Genomic DNA, 18,874 nt, shown 5'->3' on the forward strand with positions numbered 1-18,874 from the left:
GCATGATGGATTTAACATTATCAAGTTGATTATATAGCGAGCTGACAAACATTGTGAATGTAGAAAATATGTAGTAATTAATGAAATAAGTTTAAACACACCAATTGGAGCTTATTGCGGCAAGTTTTTTAGATATGACCTCGCATCAAGTCGTCTTTTGTGTTAATTTGTAATCTTAACTGGTTTTGTTGTGTTGTGTCAATTAGTTAAATTAAGCGGTACATCCAATTGGGGCTTATAAACATTTTAATTCTCCTTAAAAATATAAGGGCATTTAATCAGGATTTTAAGTGATTCTTAAAGTTTAAGGGGTATTCAATAATGATTTTTAAGAAATTCATACATTCCAAATGTATTCATTTAGAAATTGATTCGAAGATATTTTTAAAAAGTTGGGAAACTCGAAAAAATTAGAAATATTTCACATAATATTTTAAACATTCTCAAATCGCTCCCTGAAAATTTGAGGGAATTCACTTAAAATTTTACATTAAAGTTTTAAAAATTATTAAACTTCATCAAAATTCATAAATTTTAAATCTATTATAATCCTTTAAAATCTGAATGGAGTAAAAAATTCAAATCTAAACCTAATATGAAACAATCACTAAATTACATATAATTTCTAAACCAAATATAACAAGGATCAATTACAATTCTAATACGATGTTGTAATTACTTGGAGTTTTTTAGGGCAATATGTAACACCCACCCCCATTTATAAAGATATATTTGTGTAATTATCCCCTAAACATTTTAATATATCAAATTGGTCATCTTTGACTACCAATCAGGATCCAAAACATTGGATCCCTTTCTTTCTGAAGTGGCCACGTGGCAGCCCCCCTCCACTCTTCTCTTTTATCTCTCTGTTCCCCCGTGACTCCCTTCTTCTTTTCTTCTTCTTTCTGTTTTCTTTTCTTTTTCTTCTGTCTCCCTCTCGGCTCTCTCTCATATCTCCCTCATCTCTCTTCTCTGCACCGCAGCACGCACGCACCCATCACAAGCACCCATCTCCCTGCGCGAGGAACATCACCATCACCATCTCGTCCGTCGTCCCCATCGACGCTCTCTACTCCCTCTCCCTCTGGCTCTCCAACTCCGCCTACATCTTCCTCTCCGTCTCCTTCATCCAGATGCTCAAGGCCCTCGTGCCCGTCGCCGTCTACTCCATCGGCGTCGCCTTTCAAGCAATGTCGCGATAATATCACTAATATCGCAATATTATCGATATTATCTCGATTTTTTGACGAAAACCTATTGGATGTGTGTGGAAATATCGGCCTCCGAAAAAAACGATAATATCGGCGAAATATCGCCGATATTATCGATTTTTTATACCATGCTCTCGCCTTGTTTTCTCTTATTATTTTCTCCATATTGCACGACTTTATTAAATATTGTAAATGACGATATCTGTAACGTTGCAATAAATATAACTGATAATGAGAAAAAAAGTACATAGACAACTCAAAATAATACAATAGTGGACTCGTCATGAGGCCTTTTAAAACATGTGATTACTAAATTTGTTCAAGGAGGAACGTGATTAAGGTACTAAAACATCAAATTAAGGTTGCTAAAACATTAAATGAGTTGGCAAATGATTAAAATACCCTGCGAGGGCCCACATCGGCGGTGATATGATATAGGACGATCAAACGGTGATCTGAAGCTCCATTTGCAACAACCATACAGATTAACACAATCAAACACAAAAATCTAGCTGGCTATTTTCACCAGTCACTCAAAACAGACAATGCGCCCTCTTTACGATTTCTAACTCTACGCGCCCATCTCAACCGCTCACGTGCAATCCAACGTACATTCGGCTGCACGCGTTTCACATTCTCCCTTCAGCGCGTTTGCATTAGCACCGGGGGCCCCGGTATATAAACCAGAAATTTGGGAATTTTCTCAACTTTTTTCCTGCTTCTGCTTCACTTTACTTGCGCATTCGGCTTCTTTCTCTGAAACCCTTTACAGATCACAGGCTCCGATACTGTAAGGACGGCGGCGATTCCGTCGAGAAGAAGATGAAGATCTTCGTCAAGACTCTCAAGGGCTCCCACTTCGACGTCGAAGTGAAGCCTGAGGACACGGTTAGCCTCAAACTTTCTGATTCAATTTAGTTTTTCAATTTTAAATTTCGTGTTAATTTCTTAATTTGCATGAACTAATGCGCAATTGTGATCGTAATCGGAGTGCTTTCTAGGCTTTTTGTTAGTAATGTCCGTTTGTTTCGTTATTTGGTAAGGGATTAGTGTGTAAGCATTAAGAGATTATTTTTCTGTATTTGCTTGTGTGAGTTGATTGGAATTAAATTTTTGATTAGGTTATCGTGCAATTGAAATCTTTGAATTTACGTTTCCCTTATTAAGTTAATCTTTCCTTTGTTTTGTTTTTTGAAATTTATGAATTCTGCGATATAACTCCGCCTATGTCTTACATGGCCGGTCCCAAGCCCGGATAAAGGAGGAGGGGGAGGGCGTCAGGTAGTCGACAGCCGGCACTCCATGATCACGTCGAATCCTTATGAAAATGAATCCAGAACAAAATCACGCTAAAGCTAGGGCGTCACCCGTAAGTGGCGCGCTGTGTGACCCGAGCACAGTGATAAGTGAGCAAGGGTCGCTGTATCTCCATCGGCACCCGGATGCAGTGTTAAATGAGCAAGGGGGCCATAGAAACTTCTTTTCGAACGACTCCACTCAAAGTTGTTTGGGAGCATATGCTCCTATCAACTTTACCCGGGACACACAAAAGAAGTACTTTGATCCTATTAGACGGGGGAGGGTGAAGAAGCTAGGACAGAAGGGTAGAGTTCAAGAGAGCAAAATGCGTTTAGGAACGTGGAATATAGGAACCTTAACGGGAAAATCTATGGAAGTAGTGGAAGTTATGGTGAGGAGAAGGATAAATATTATGTGCCTACAAGAAACTAAGTGGGTTGGTAGTAAGGCAAAGGATCTAGAAAACTCAGGGTTTAAACTTTGGTATTCGGGCACAAATAGAACGAGAAACGGTGTTGGCATCATCGTGGACAAGACCTTGGTACAAGATGTTGTAGATGTCAAGAGGGTAGGAGATAGAATCATGGCAATCAAGATTGTAATAGGACAAGAACTTATCAATGTGATTAGTGCGTACGCACCTCAAGTAGGGTTGGATACGAGTTCGAAGGAGAAATTTTGGGAAGATCTTGGAGACTTGGTGCAAGGAATTGCTCAAACGGAGAAGTTATTTATAGGAGGAGATTTAAATGGACACGTGGGCAGGGAGACAGGCAACTATGGAGGTTTTCATGGTGGCCATGGTTTTGGGGAGAGAAACGAGGATGGGGAAGCTATCTTGGATTTTGCAAAGGCATATGATCTCTTCTTAGCCAACACCTTCTTTAAGAAGAGAGAAGAACATGTGATCACCTACAAGAGTGGGTCGTCAAAAACACAAATAGATTTTCTTCTAATGAGGAAAGGGGATCGTATAACTTGTAAGGATTGCAAAGTTATACCAGGAGAGAGCGTGGCTAATCAACATCGCTTGTTGGTGATGGATGTACATATCAAAAGAGTAAGACAAAAGAACAAGACTTGGAAGTGCCCAAGGACTAGATGGTGGAATCTAAAAGAAGAAAAACAAGTCATTTTCAAAGAGAAGGTAATCACCCAATGTGTGTGGGATAGAGAGGGGGAAGCTAGCCAAATGTGGGATTCCATGGCTAGTTGTATCCGAAAAGTAGCAAAAGAGGTATTAGGAGAGTCCAAGGGCTTTGCCCCACACCAAAAGGAATCTTGGTGGTGGAATGAGGAGGTACAAACAAAGGTGAAGGCTAAGAAGGAATGTTGTAAAGCCTTATACAAGGAGAGGACCGATGAAAATGGTGAAAGGTATAGAAAAGCGAAGCAAGAGGCGAAGAAAGCTGTCAGAGAAGCTAAGTTAGCGGCTTACGACGATATGTATAAACGACTAGATACCAAAGAAGGAGAGTTGGATATCTATAAACTATCTAGAGCAAGGGAAAAGAAGACAAGGGACCTAAACCAAGTGAGGTGCATCAAGGATGAGGATGGAAAGGTTCTTGCTACAGAGAACGCGGTTAAAGACAGATGGAGAGGTTATTTTCATAATCTTTTCAATGAAGGACATGAAATGAGTGCTTCTTTAGGGGAGTTGAGTAACTCAGAAGAGTGTAGAAACTACTCTTTTTATCGTCGAATCCGGAAGGAAGAAGTGGTTGTAGCTTTGAAGAAGATGAAGCATAAAAAAGCAATAGGCCCAGACGATATACCAATCGAAGTGTGGAAACTTTTGGGAGAGACAGGTATAACATGGCTCACTGACCTTTTCAATAGGATTTTGAAAACGAAGAAGATGCCAAATGAGTGGCGAACGAGCACTTTGGTGCCTATCTACAAGAATAAGGGCGACGTACAAAATTGCATGAACTATAGGGGTATTAAGCTAATGAGTCATACAATGAAGCTCTGGGAGAGAGTCATTGAGCATAGATTGAGGCAAGAGACACGGGTTTCGGACAACCAATTCGGGTTCATGCCAGGGCGCTCAACCATGGAGGCAATCTATCTCTTACGAAGATTGATGGAAAGATATAGAGATGGGAAAAAGGATTTACACATGGTCTTTATAGATTTGGAAAAAGCGTATGATAGGGTCCCAAGAGACATTCTTTGGAGGATTTTAGAGAAGAAAGGAGTACGAGTAGCATATATCCAAGCTATAAAGGATATGTATGAAGGAGCAAAGACTGCCGTAAGAACTCATGAAGGACAAACCGAAAGCTTTCCCATAACTGTAGGATTACATCAAGGCTCATCCTTAAGTCCTTACCTTTTTGCGTTGGTAATGGATGAGTTAACAAGACATATTCAAGATGATATTCCTTGGTGTATGCTTTTCGCAGACGATATAGTGTTGATAGATGAAACTCAGGAAGGGGTAAATGCAAAGCTTAACCTTTGGAGAGAAGTGTTGGAATCTAAAGGTCTTCGCCTAAGCCGATCAAAGACAGAATATATGGAGTGCAAGTTCAGTGCAAATGGAGGCCAAAACGAGTTAGGGGTGAGGATCGGAGATCAAGAAATACCAAAGAGCGACCGTTTTCGTTACCTAGGATCTATCTTGCAAAAGAACGGAGAATTAGATGGAGATCTCAACCATAGAATACAAGCTGGATGGATGAAGTGGAAGAGTGCATCCGGCGTGTTATGTGACCGCCGTATGCCACTGAAGCTCAAGGGAAAATTTTATAGGACGGCAATAAGGCCGGCGATGCTGTATGGCACAGAATGTTGGGCGGTGAAACATCAACACGTACACAAAATGGGTGTAGCGGAGATGAGGATGCTTCGTTGGATGTGTGGGCACACAAGAAAGGATAAGATTAGGAATGAGGATATCCGGGGTAAAGTAGGAGTAGCTGAAATTGAAGGAAAGATGAGAGAAAATCGGTTACGGTGGTTTGGACATGTGCAAAGAAGGCCTACTGACGCTCCGATTAGAAGATGCGACGATGGGACAGAGGTTCAGGGCCGAAGGGGTAGAGGAAGACCTAGGAAAACTTTGGAAGAGACTCTAAGAAAAGACTTAGAGTACTTGGATCTAACGAAGGACATGACACAGGATCGAGCACAATGGCGTTCTAAGATTCATATAGCCGATCCCACTCAGTGACTTGGATTTTCCAAGTCTCCAACCGAGAAGTTTTCCTCACTCGGAAAATTAAGGGAACACTACCCCAACCTACATGCTCCACTCAGAAAGCTTCAACATACAAGCTTCAACAAAAGAAAATTCAAAGAACTTAGCGAAGAAGGCTTTGGTGTATTTAACACAATACGTTGAAATGAAGGAAAGCTTATTTATTGATATCCCCGATAAGCTACAAATATGTACATATACATGAGTCAAAATAAACACACAAGAGGGAGCCTTCACAAAGGTTGCTTAGGAGAAGTCTCAGCAGTCGGTAGAGCCCCAGAAAGAGAAGGCACCGGAGAGGGATCATTTGGAGCCTCAGTACTGGACAGAACCCTAGAAGGAGGAGGCATCAGAGGTTGATCATTTGGAGCTTCATTACGCGGTACAGCCCCAGAAGACAAAGGCAATAAATGCCTTTGGAACAAACCTACAAATCTCTGATGATCAAGTAAAACCTGACCATCAGTTTCCTTCATCTGGTCAAGCTTCCTCTTCATGTTTGTAGCATAGTCATGTGCGAGCCGGTGCAACTGTTTATTCTCATGCTTGAGCCCTCTAATCTCCTGTTTGAGACTCATCACTTCAGCCGCCAATGATTCAACTTGGCGGGTTCGAGCAAATAGGCGTTGGGCCATATTAGACACAGAACCTGCACACTGAACACTGAGAGCCAGCGAATCCTTAACAGCTAACTCATCAGACCGTTTGGAAAGTAGTCTGTTATCTTTGGGAGTGAGAAGGTTCCTGGCCACCACCGCAGCGGTCATATCATTCTTCATCACGGAATCCCCAACGGTAAGAGGACCAGTAGGGGAGACGAAGGATGGGCGCCATATGTTGTCTGGAGAAGGCGGGGCTGCCTCTTCAACAAGGTTCAAGTCAAAACGACGGTCGGAGGGGCCAGACATTTTCAAAGGTGTGGAAGAGAGAAGAGGTCGGACAAATCAAGATCTTAGAAGTGCAAGAATGATGCTTCTACTGGTGGAGATTCAAGTGTGCTTTGGAACTTAATGCCAGCCCTTATAAAAATCTGCACTCGACGGAGCTTCAGAAATCGAAGAGGCGCCTGCTCAGAAATCGAAGAGGCGTTTGCTTTCTCAAAAGCTGGGCTGCTTAGAGATCACGAGGGTTGATCTCAGAAATCTAAGAGGCGTTTGCTTTCTCAAAAGTTGGGCTGCTCAAAGACCACGAAGGCTGGTCTCAGAAATTGAAGAGGCGCTCGCTTTCTCAAAAGCTGGGCTCCCCAGAGACCACGAGGGCCGATCTCAGAAATCGAAGAGGCACCTACTTTTCCAGCCTTGTCAGCACCTGTCACACGCACACTCAGCTTTGCGGAAATTATGGGCATTCTGTCGAAGACTTCTGGGGAAGTAGAAAACACATGAATCTTACTGTTCAATCACCCACTTCCCACACGCAACAATAGCTCATGGGTACCACAGAAAACTTTGCCAAAGTTCTCTGCCAAAGTTGAGCACGTGAAGCTTGCAGCTCCCACTACATCGCTCTGACCAAGAAGGGTAAAAGAATAGCAAAGAAACAGCACTAACAAAGTTTAGACCCATAAATTTTGAAGGTCTAGCTACCATATTATTACCCACAAGGGTAAAGGAACAGTACCACTGCTGGATAATTTGACAGTCCCTGTGTGTCAACCTCTGTGCTTCGTGGCAAGGTAGACTAGCAAACATGCCCAACCTTTACTCACATTCGAGAAAACACTCCCAATAAGATTGATTGCTCCAAAATCGAAGAGGCACCGTCCTCCGAATCTCGAGAGCCAGACTCCCAACATGACTACTTTCTTAAAAATCGAAGAGAGGGTAAAGGAACAGTACCATTGCTGGATAATTGGAAAGTCCCTGTGTGTCAACCTCTGTGCTTCGTGGCAAGGTAGACTAGCAAACATGCCCAACCTTTACTCACATTCGAGAAAACACTCCCAACAAGATTGCTTGCTCCAAAATCGAAGAGGCACCGCCCTCCGAATCTCGAGAGCCAGACTCCCAACATGATTACTTTCTCAAAAATCGAAGAGACACTGCTCCCCGAATCTTCGAGAGTCAGACCCCCAGCGTGACTGCTTTCTCAAAAATCGACGAGGCATCGTTCTTCGAATCAATCGAAGAGGCGCTCGCTTTCTCAAAAGCTGGGCTGCTCAGAGACCACGAGGGCCGATCTCAGAAATCGAAGAGGCACCTACTTTTCTAGCCTTGTCAGCACCTGTCACACGCACACTCAGCTTTGCAGAAATTATGGGCATTCTGTCGAAGACTTCTGGTGAAGTAGAAAGCACATGAATCTTACTGTTCAATCACCCACTTCCCACACGCAACAATAGCTCATGGGTACCACAGATAACTTTGCCAAAGTTCTCTGCCAAAGTTGAGCACGTGAAGCTTGCAGCTCCCACTACATCGCTCTGACCAAGAAAGGTAAAAGAATAGCAAAGAAACAACACTAACAAAGTTTAGACACATAAATTTTGAAGGTCTAGCTACCATATTATTACCCACAAGGGTAAAGGAACAGTACCACTGCTGGATAATTGGAAACTCCCTGTGTGTCAACCTCTGTGCTTCGTGGCAAGGTAGACTAGCAAACATGCCCAACCTTTACTCACATTCGAGAAAACACTCCCAACAAGATTGCTTGCTCCAAAATCGAAGAGGCACCGTCCTCCGAATCTCGAGAGCCAGACTCCCAACATGACTACTTTCTCAAAATCGAAGAGAGGGTAAAGGAACAGTACCATTGCTGGATAATTGGAAAGTCCCTGTGTATCAACCGAAGAGACACTGCTCTCCGAATCTCGAGAGCCAGACCCCCAGCATGATTGCTTTCTCAAAAATCGAAGAGGCATCGTTCTCCGAATCTCGAGAGCCAGATACCACAGACCACTTTTTCAAAGTGCTCTGACAGAGTTAAAACATGTGAAACTGACAGCTCCCACTACCGTGCTATGACCAAGCAGGGTAAAGGAATAGCATTACTACTTGTTAGGGAGACTCCTATATATGTCAACCTCCATCCCCAACGGACAGGCAGACCTGCAAAAATGCTCAACCCTTCATCATATATGAGAGGGCACTCCCAACGAAGCCTTTCGAAATATTCAGCTTTCTTTCCCCCCGATAATACCTCTGCAAACAAGCTATACTAGAGCAAGAATATCTCATATCATCAGGGTTAAAAGCAAGAGTATCCCATATCATGCTTTTTCCCTGTCTTTTCCTTTGGCCTTGTTTTTACCTGCAAGACAAGGAGAAAGAGAGCAATCAGTCAGCACTTGGAATCAAGCTTCCAGCCAAGAACTGACTGCCTGGAACCCCTTACCTGATTACTTACCTGGCATTGCTCTCGAGTACTCATCTTCAACATCTTATGTTTCCAGGGAAGATTCCGCATCTGCTTGAGGAACAGATAGGGCAAGTGCGAAGGATACAAGGAAGCATGTGGAGACAAGCGTAACAGCACACGTGCCGATACATCCATTACTCTGTCAAAAGCAAAAGTATCCCATATCAGCAGGGTCGAACGTACTCTAGATTTGATGGACTTGTTTTGACCCTCAAATTCTTCAGTCGGCCTTATACTCTGGAGGAAACCAGAAAACCCTCCAGCTCAGTTCAAGAATAAGCCTGTGGAAAGTTACTTCTTCAAAAGCAAAAGTATCTCATATCATCTCTTCTCATTTTTCTTCTCTTTATCCTTCATGCTGCTGCAAGATGGGGAGAAGGTGAACAATCAATCGGAGCTCTGATTGCTTACCTTGTCTGTCACCTCTTTCAGCAGACCCCCTGGCTCGGCGACTTGGGGGACTCCTACTACATGGTTTGTATCGCGCTTGACCAAGCCTGAAACTACAAGTAAGCTTCAAGTGAAATTGATACATTACCTTGTGCATCTCCACCAGTTAAAGATACCACCCCTGGATGGAGGAAGAGTACTTCTAGAGAAGATGCCACATCTACCTATGAGACAGATAAGGCAAGTCAAGACGACTCCACACTCCGATACTTAGAAGTTTCGTGATTACGAGATCATTCTCCCACAATATTTCTTAATGTCATTTGTACTAAATCATTCACTTGTACTCACTAAAGGAGAGCTTGAACCTATGTACTTGTGTAAACCCTTCACAATTAATGAGAACTCTTCTATTCCGTGGATGTAGCCAATATGGGTGAACCACGTACATCTTGTGTTTGCTTTCCTATCTCTATCCATTTATATACTTATCCACACTAATGACCGGAGCAATCTAGCGAAGATCACAAAAAGCGACCGTTTTCGCTACCTAGGATCTATCTTGCAAGAGAACGGAGAATTAGATGGAGATCTCAACCATAGAATACGAGCTGGATGGATGAAGTGTTAGAATGCATCCGGCGTGTTGTGTGACCGTCGTAGGCCACTGAAGCTCAAGGGAAAATTTTATAGGACGGCAATAAGGCCAGCGATGTTGTATGGCACAGAATGTTGGGCAGTGAAGCATCAACACGTACACAAAATGGGTGTAGCGGAGATGAGGATGCTTCGTGGGATGTGTGGGCACACGAGAAAGGATAAGATTGGGAATGAGGATATCCGAGGTAAAGTAGGAGTAGCCGAAATTGTAGGAAAGATGAGAGAAAATCGGCTCCGGTGATTTGGACATGTGCAAAGAAGGCCGAATGACGCTCCGGTTCGAAGATGTGACTACGGGACAGAGGTTCAGGGCCGAAGGGGTAGAGGAAGACCTAGGAAAACTTTGGAAGAGACTCTAAGAAAAGACTTAGAGTACTTGGATCTAACGGAGGACATGACACAAAACCGAGCGCAATGGCGTTCTAGGATTCATATAGCCGACCCCACTTAGTGGGAAAAGGCTTTGTTGTTGTTGTTGTTGTATGAATTCTGCGATATGGGGGACTTTGGGATAGCATTCGGCTTTCCAAATGTAGGAAATGTAGTTTGGTGGAGTTGTAAATTGTAATTTTACTTTGCGTCCTGCTACGCAGTAATCGCTGACGAGTGACGACTTGATCGAAGATACCATAATCGTGACTAACTGCTATTATTTCTAGGTTGCTGATGTGAAGAAACATATAGAAGCTTGCAAGGGTTCAGATGTATACCCTGCTCCACAACAGATGCTAATTCATCAAGGAAAAGTGCTTAAAGATGACACAACATTGGACGAAAATAAAGTTGCGGAAAATAGCTTTGTTGTGATAATGTTAACTAAGGTAATGTTTCATTTTCTATTCAGCAATTTAAAGTGCGTCGTGTCCTTCAAATAAATATGGTCTTAAAATACCTTTTCGAATAAAAATTTCCTGAAATGTGTAGGAAACATGTCGGTTTGCGACAGGGTGTGTTATATGTAACGTGTATTTTTGGACTGTGTCAAAACATAGTTTTAGCATCAGGAAATAGGGATCAAACCAAGTATATGGGTGTTAAAATAAGAATTTAAACCGGCCCTGTTGAAACCGTATTCAATTGAATTATTCAGTTAGTAGTGACAGTGAGCTCTGAAAGTAAAATAAATGAAGCAGTGACAGAACTTATCCTTGTATTATAGCTGATGTCTTGGTAAAGAAGCATTCATGAAGAGGTATTGTGTATAATGGCACTCAATAGTTTTGAAATTGCTGTTTTGTGATGATGTCGTATTCTTTTCTTGTGATTGCCCTGTTTCTTTCACGTTTAATTTGTGCGAACTCTAGTAATACAAATTTGTGTACTTGAAGTTGATGATGTCATCGTGAATACCCTGGTTCTTTCACATCTGATTTATGCTAACTATTTGTCTGGTTGAAATTCCTTCTCCCACCAGCTCAGACGTTAAGGCTCTATAATGTTGCTTGATCTTATTTCCGTTGTCTGTTTAGAATCTGACTAGCTTCCTACCAAAAAAAAAAAAAAAAAAGTTTAATGGTGACAAGTTGTTGTTATGCTCAACTCCTGTATACTAGTTGTTGACTTTGTATACTTAAAAATGGTAGAGTAAGAGCCCACCCAGTGAAGGTCCATGTGCATCAACTGCAGCTACAACTAAGGTAAGAGTTTCATCCTCTTGTCATTGTTTTCATTGGTTTATACCTAAGACACGGTTAAACTTGGATGACTTGTTTTGATATTAAAAAGTTGAAAGCCTCAAATTGATGTTCTATTGTAAATTTTATCTCCTTCGTGCTTTTCTTCAGGAGAAGATATTGTACCTAATGCTTGCTTTAAAATCTGTGCAGGCACCACAGCCAAGTGCACATACTGGTGCTCCAACTGTGACATTAACAGCAAGTCCAGCAACAGCAGCAGCCTCAACACTGTGAGTCTGAGATCTTTCATGCCATTATTTTTTATGTGTGTTAGGTGTAGCAACAGCATGTTGTTCATCTTTCTTTATACATGTTCTGTTTGTAATTATATTATTTTCTCAGGCCCGCATCTGTTGCCATGCCTGCTCCTGTTGCTTCGGCTACCACGGAGTGAGTATTATTATTCCTTCTGGTGATGCCTTCAGTTCGAAATTTGGAGCTCCTGTATTTCATATTCATGTGTTTAGTATTACCTCTGTTTGCTTCTCCCCCACCCCTTCCTCATTGGCTTTGCATATAATTTTCTTGTCTAAAATAGTTCAGTGTAATTGTTGAAGCAGTTCACAAGCTGATTCTTACGGCCAAGCAGCATCTGATCTGGTAGCTGGAACTAACTTGGAGGGAACAATTCAGCAAATTCTAGATATGGGTGGAGGGACATGGGACAGGGATACTGTTGTACGTGCTCTTCGTGCTGCATTCAACAACCCAGCAAGAGCTATTGACTATCTTTATTCTGTAAGTCAAGATATTGTAATGACAAATTTACAAGTTGATCTACCCTCTTTTAGTTATATACCTTCCAGTTATATCCTAAGTTTTCAACAAGGGTAACAAGGTTGAGTAGCATTATTGAAAAAAAAAAGTTGATAGGAGTAGTGATTTTCAGAACCAAAATCAGCAGTTATCCCTTCTCTTGGATTATTGCTGTCTTTTCCTTTTGATGTCAATTTCTTATTTCTTGAAGGGTATCCCTGAGCAACCTGAAGCTCCACCTGCAGTCCGTATTCCTGTCGGTGGGCAAGTCACAAACCCTCCACCACAACCTCCACAGTCAGCACAACCAGCATCTGCTCCTCCAAGCAGACCTAATGCCAATCCTTTAAACCTTTTTCCACAGGTACTTATTATGCAAATCTCGAATAAATTATGGTAGGGAATTCTTTTTAGTAAACTTGAATTTTGTCGAAGCAGGGCCTTCCGAATGTGGGTGCTGGTGCTGCAGGCAATCTTGATTTTCTACGCGACAACCAACAGGTCATTTCTATCTCCCTCTCTTCTTCTCTCTGCCTATATGTTTGCTTGTGCGCGTGTGCACATCTGTGTACGCAGCCATGCTTGAACATTGTCGGTTTCCTATCTAAAAAATATTATAAAAGAAAATTGTTCTTTTAACTTTCTATTTGGTGTTATTTTTTTCAGTTCCAAGCATTGCGATCTATGGTGCAGGCTAATCCACAAATATTGCAGGTTCTTTCGCACCCAAATGGGATTTAATTACTGTCTTCTTTTGGCACTCATTATGTTACTCTTGTCACAGCCTATGCTTCAAGAGTTGGGGAAACAAAACCCTAATCTAGTGAGGCTAATTGGTGAGCATCAGGCTGACTTCCTTCGCCTGATTAATGAATCTGCTGAAGGTGGAGAAGGGTAAGGAGCTTATTATCTTACCTTTGATTTAGTATTTTAGTCTTTAGGGGTCTCTTGTTGGTTGCACATCTGTTAAACGTTCGTATGTTTATGGTGTGCACTGTTTGATTTGTTTCAGGAACGCACTGGGGGATGCAGCAGTGCCACAGGCAATATCTATCACTCCTGAGGAGCGTGAAGCTATAGAACGTGTAAGTTGTTCCTTTTTTTGGTTCCTCGAATTAAAACACATGCAATGCATAGGAATGTAGTTATATAGTTAGGTTAAATAACTAGTTTCCTTCGAGAACACAATTTTCCTTCTCGTTGACGATTTCTTTTTCCTCACCCCCAGCTTGAAGCAATGGGGTTCGCTCGAGCAATTGTATTGCAGGTGTTCTTTGCCTGCAACAAGAACGAAGAATTGACCGCCAACTACCTCTTAGACCACATGCATGAATTTGAGGACTAAAATCTATGGAATATCACCGGTCGTCGAACCCGTCAGCTAAAAAATGAAAAAGATTATAAGAACCCCTCGTCTGGCCTTAGTTCCATTGCATTTTCTTTCTTCACATTAACCCTTCTTAGTTTGGAGTTCGGATTATGCGGATTATCTGTAGCGTACAAGAAATGGCAAGTTATAACTTTCTTCACAGATCTACTCTCTTCGTTTCTTCTCTCTTCCCAGCTTCTTGTTTCACAAGTATATATTGTTAACTATCTGTATATAAAATTAAAATTATAAAGTTAAGTAAGACAAGATTTTTTTTGGTAGGTTAGTCCGATCACGTGATTAGTTAGGCCTCTCACAGAGAGCGGGATCCGTGCATTCTATATTGTAGTTTCATGTGATCAAATGCTATCCAAGTACAAGAATACCTCTTGTAAGAGTGGCTCGATCAGTCACGTGGTTAGGCGTTCTTACTGAAGTTTATTTTACCGTTCCAATGTATTTCTTCACATGCTGTTGCGACATATCTGATTAAAAATGGACGACGACATCACATCTATGAAATGACCGTCCCGAATATAAACCCTTGTCCCATCCTCTCCTTTTCGTACAAGCCCTTCTAGAATTGCGAACGAGACAAGTTGGGAAAACTGTACATTAGAAAACACGTCGGTGTCCATGCATGCATGCCTACCTTCTGTTGTCGTGGTTTCGGTAGTTGTCAAAACCTCTGTACTCCATCAAATTTTGACCAAGTTTTATAGGCCACAATTTGCCTTCCCCACCCAACAAAACAAGACCATCCCAAAAATATATATAGTGATTACTAAAAATATCATCAGTATTACAGCACACATTTGTGGCCACACGTAAATGAAACAGTAAGCGTAACTAAGCTGACAAGTTACTCTGCTAGCTCGATCCTTTCCTTCATATCATATTGCCTATAAATAATGGAGCTTCGTTGGTCACTTAGACTTAAAACAGTAAACGAGAGACACCAAAAACAAGATGGTGGAGATGGAGGAGAAAGGCAGTCATGCTACAAGGAAAAAGGGAGGCATGCTCACTATGCCCTTCATCTTTGGTAAGAGCTAATAAAATCTAGTGGTTTCAAATTTTCTGAGGCAGACCTGAGTCTAGTCAAGTTAGTTAATTAGAGCAGTGTGCTTATCTTTCTGCACCAAAATTTGAAGTTTCTTTCCATAATTTTGATGAAATTAGCATAAATTATCCTATCATTGTCACCTTTTATATCTCTTTGTTTATTTAGTTTTTTTTTTTTTTGGGATTTAATTAATTATGATAGTAATCAGTGTATTGTTGTTGTGGGCTTTGTGTGTGTGTAGCTAATGAGTTTTGTGAGAAGTTGGCTGTGGTGGGCGTCGAAGCAAATATGATTACCTATTTGACAACGCAGCTTCATATGCCCTTGACAAAAGCAGCCAACACCCTCACCACCATTAGTGGCACTGCAAGCTTGACCCCCTTGCTTGGCGCCTTCGTTGCTGATGCTTACGTTGGCCGCTTCTGGACTATCACCATTGCCTCCATTATATATCAAATTGTATTTTTTTCTCTCTCTACTAATACATATTATGCCCACCCAATATCAATTTTATTAGTTAATTAATTAAATACTAATTCAGTTTTCTATTTGTACAATTATTCAATGAACCAGGGAATGATTGGCCTAACAGTATCAGCAGCACTTCCACAACTGAGACCTCCCCCATGCAACCACGATCGAGTGTGCGAAGAAGCCGATGGGGGGCAGCTAGCATTTATGTATGTCTCCCTCTTACTAGGTGCACTCGGGTCGGGCGGAATCCGACCCTGCGTCGTGTCATTCGGGGCGGAACAGTTCGACGAGAATGACGAAAAACAAACCACCAAGACGTGGAACTACTTCAACTGGTACTACTTTGTGATGGGGGCATCAGTACTAGTGGCTATCACGGTGCTTGTGTATATTCAAGACAACGTTGGATGGGGTTTAGGGCTTGGAATTCCAGCTATAGCCATGTTTCTCTCAGTTATTGTGTTTGTGATTGGGTTCCCGCTTTACCGGAACTTGGAGCCGGCGGGGAGTCCGTTTACCAGGTTGATACAAGTGGCAGTGGCTGCCTACAAGAAGAGAAAGCTGTCTATGGTGTCTGATCCTATAATGTTGTATCAGAATGATGAACTTGACGGTCCTATTTCTATGGGTGGAAAACTTCGTCACACTAAGCATATGAAGTACCTCTCTCTCTCTCTCTCTCTCTCTCAAGTTGCATATTTATTGTGACTCTAAACGACTTATTAAGTTGATTTTTGTGAAAATGTGTGGTCCTAACTCACCATCTAACAACATGAATTTGATAATATTATATATATATATATATATATATATATATAAGAGTACTCTTTTTATAGTAGGCATCGCGTTTTACGGTAGAAAAATGTGATAATCATCATAAGAATTATGTATTCACAATATATATCCTCTTATATATTTCATTGTTTCCTTTTTTTTTGCTATATAGTATAAAGGTCTTATATGATAAATACATAGTTCTTACGAAAGCCCTTATCACATTTTCACTACAATAAAGTAGGATTCCTGCTAAGAAAAGTCTCGATCATACACATATACGTATAACCCAATTGGTAAGTTTATAAGATAAACATAATTACCCAATTGGTTAGTAGTAGTATAGGGCACAATTTTTAAAACCTACCTACTAGAAAGAAAAAAAGGTCAGCTCTCTCTCAAACCTGCTTTTTAACCATGTTTAACATGGAGATGACCAGTTTAGCTGCTAGTATCATCGTCAAATTATCACGATTGTCGTTAGGTGGAAACATGTTGCAGATAATGACTATAGATCATTTGTCCATGCACTTTTCATGTTTTGGTTAGGTGGAACCACATTCCCTTGATCTTTCATGGATGAGCATGCAGCACCACATATATACTTGTGTTTCTATCATTGCTAAGTAACAGCAATCTCACGTCCTCTACTCCATTATCAGAGAGTCAGAGTCACCTTACCCTAAACCCTAACGTGATTATGTATGAATAATGCAGATTTCTTGACAAGGCAGCGATCATGATGGAGGAAGACAATCTCAAGGCACCAAACCTATGGAGGACAAGCACCGTTCATCGCGTCGAAGAACTGAAATGCGTGATCAGAATGGGACCTATATGGGGTTCAGGAATACTCCTCATCACAGCCTATGCGCAACAAGGCACATTCTCACTCCAACAAGCCAAAACCATGGACAGGCACCTCACAAAGTCCTTTGAAATCCCTGCAGGCTCCATGTCAGTCTTCACCGTAGTCACTGTGCTCGCCACGATCGCATTGTACGACCGCCTCTTCATTCCGGTGGCTAGAAAGTTCACCGGGCTAGACCGGGGAATAACATTCCTCCACAGAATGGGAATAGGGTTTGTCATTTCGGTATTTGCCACATTGGTCGCCGGGTTTGTCGAAATGAAGCGAAAAAAGGCGGCTTTCGCACACGGGTTGATCGATCATCCTCATGATGTAATCCCCATTTCAGTGTTTTGGTTAGTTCCTCAGTATGCCCTTCATGGGATGGCTGAAGCATTCATGTCAATTGGGCAGCTCGAGTTTTTCTATGACCAGGCGCCGGAGAGCATGAGAAGCACAGCTGCCGCGCTGTTTTGGACCTCCACCTCGGCCGGGAACTATGCGAGCACTCTTTTGGTGTCACTGGTGCACAAGTTTAGTGCTGGTCCTAATGGATCGAACTGGCTGCCGGATAATAATTTGAACAAAGGGAAGTTGGAGCACTTCTATTGGTTTATCACGTTATTACAAGTTGTTAATCTTATTTACTACATATTTTGTGCCAAAATGTATACGTTTAAGCCGATTCAGGTCGTAAAGAAAGAAGGTGCCGAGCATGGGGAAAAGTGGTCCTTGCTAATCAAGTCCGGCCCTGAGAACTTGGGGGCTCTACGCCAGCTTTCGAAATAAGGCTCTAGAGTTCTTTACCTTTTACACATTGATTGTATAAAAATTAATTTGCTAAATTCGTGAAAAAAAAAATATATTATTACATGTCTTGCATTTTTAGATGCAAATGTACTAATTAAGTTTACATAATCTAATTTTTCAATCAATTTTTTTTCAATTAATAAAATAGCTAACCCATTCAAAGGGTTTGGCCGTTTAGGGTTTGATGTCTGGCAATCTGGGGAGTGCGACAAAAGAAGTAATCATCTTTGTTTTTCTAGTCAATAAGAACATGTTTAAGTCGCTTGACGTTTCACCTTTCACGTACAAAATAAGTTTGCTTTTTAATTCAGTTAATTATATAAACAATCAAATCTTACAAATATTGGGCTCAGCTGCTCAACCCAGTGAGCTATTGTATTTAGACAAAAACTCAAAATCTATAAACTTCTTGTTTGAACAAATACAAGCTTTGTGATATTGTTGACCCTAAAAACTACCAAGCCTATGTGGCGCGCAGACCAAGTAAGTAATGAGCTAATTACGTCATTCGGTTGTGTATGGGGCGTGCTAACTTGATGGCCGAGCTCGGCTAGTGAGTAAAATGAGTTGATATTCCGTTGAGCGCGCTGCTGACTTCTTAATCTTGTGACTGCGGCTGAGGAAGGAACACGTCTCGGCCTTCGGGTTCCAGAGCATGAAGACAAGATTGCTAGTTCTGCGAAGTTCAATATCAAATTCGGTTTTCAATGTGTCGAATGTTGTAACTTGTAACACCTCACTTCGTCGAGAAGGTTAATGAGATGACCTCTGCCAATAAGGATTCGAAAATCATTCTCGACCGAGACTTGGATAGATAACCAGTCGGCCTCGACGCAGTGCTGTTTATCCAAACTGAAGGTGCTCCGCGGTCGGCTGATTCTACAGCAACGGTGTTGTTTGTCCAAATTGAAGATGTTCGCCGGTTGCCTTCACAATGCTGTTTATCCAAATTGAAGATGTGTCGGCGA

The 18,874-nt window shown here is 41.6% G+C and overlaps 2 protein-coding genes across 4 annotated transcripts; both read left to right on the top strand.

Annotated features, from left to right (window-relative positions):
- The first annotated feature begins 1,907 nt into the window (after window positions 1-1,907).
- Window positions 1,908-14,094, top strand: LOC126595516 (ubiquitin receptor RAD23d-like). Of its 2 annotated transcripts, none has more exons than XM_050261792.1 (12): window positions 1,908-2,102; window positions 10,791-10,952; window positions 11,715-11,768; window positions 11,958-12,037; window positions 12,150-12,197; window positions 12,365-12,545; window positions 12,775-12,927; window positions 13,002-13,064; window positions 13,230-13,277; window positions 13,348-13,457; window positions 13,576-13,648; window positions 13,792-14,094. In XM_050261792.1, exons 1-12 carry the CDS (start codon window positions 2,037-2,039, stop codon window positions 13,906-13,908), a joined length of 1,155 nt encoding a protein of 384 aa, XP_050117749.1. In that variant the 5' UTR covers window positions 1,908-2,036; the 3' UTR covers window positions 13,909-14,094. The 2 variants fall into 2 exon arrangements, with proteins under 2 accessions (XP_050117749.1, XP_050117750.1); XM_050261793.1 differs by having other exon boundaries at window positions 12,368-12,545.
- Window positions 14,095-14,232: 138 nt separating this feature from the next.
- LOC126595513 (protein NRT1/ PTR FAMILY 3.1-like) lies at window positions 14,233-18,083 on the top strand. 2 transcript variants are annotated; one of them, XM_050261788.1, is made up of 4 exons: window positions 14,233-14,977; window positions 15,240-15,457; window positions 15,572-16,131; window positions 16,964-18,083. In XM_050261788.1, exons 1-4 carry the CDS (start codon window positions 14,902-14,904, stop codon window positions 17,883-17,885), a joined length of 1,776 nt encoding a protein of 591 aa, XP_050117745.1. In that variant the 5' UTR covers window positions 14,233-14,901; the 3' UTR covers window positions 17,886-18,083. The 2 variants fall into 2 exon arrangements, with proteins under 2 accessions (XP_050117745.1, XP_050117746.1); XM_050261789.1 differs by lacking the exon at window positions 15,240-15,457.
- Window positions 18,084-18,874: the final 791 nt, after the last annotated feature.

Source organism: Malus sylvestris, chromosome 13 (assembly GCF_916048215.2).
Source record: "Malus sylvestris chromosome 13, drMalSylv7.2, whole genome shotgun sequence".
NCBI classification, from domain to species: Eukaryota; Viridiplantae; Streptophyta; class Magnoliopsida; order Rosales; family Rosaceae; genus Malus; species Malus sylvestris.

Excerpts from the sequence above, each read along its gene's own strand:
- LOC126595513 (XM_050261788.1), top strand. The coding sequence starts at position 14,902 with ATGGTGGAGATGGAGGAGAAAGGCAGTCATGCTACAAGGAAAAAGGGA. Across the intron at positions 14,978-15,239 it reads CACTATGCCCTTCATCTTTG|CTAATGAGTTTTGTGAGAAG; the intron begins GTAAGAGCTAAT and ends GTGTGTGTGTAG. Across the intron at positions 16,132-16,963 it reads CGTCACACTAAGCATATGAA|ATTTCTTGACAAGGCAGCGA; the intron begins GTACCTCTCTCT and ends TGAATAATGCAG.
- LOC126595516 (XM_050261792.1), top strand. The coding sequence starts at position 2,037 with ATGAAGATCTTCGTCAAGACTCTCAAGGGCTCCCACTTCGACGTCGAA. Across the intron at positions 10,953-11,714 it reads TTGTGATAATGTTAACTAAG|AGTAAGAGCCCACCCAGTGA; the intron begins GTAATGTTTCAT and ends TAAAAATGGTAG. Across the intron at positions 13,065-13,229 it reads TTCTACGCGACAACCAACAG|TTCCAAGCATTGCGATCTAT; the intron begins GTCATTTCTATC and ends TATTTTTTTCAG.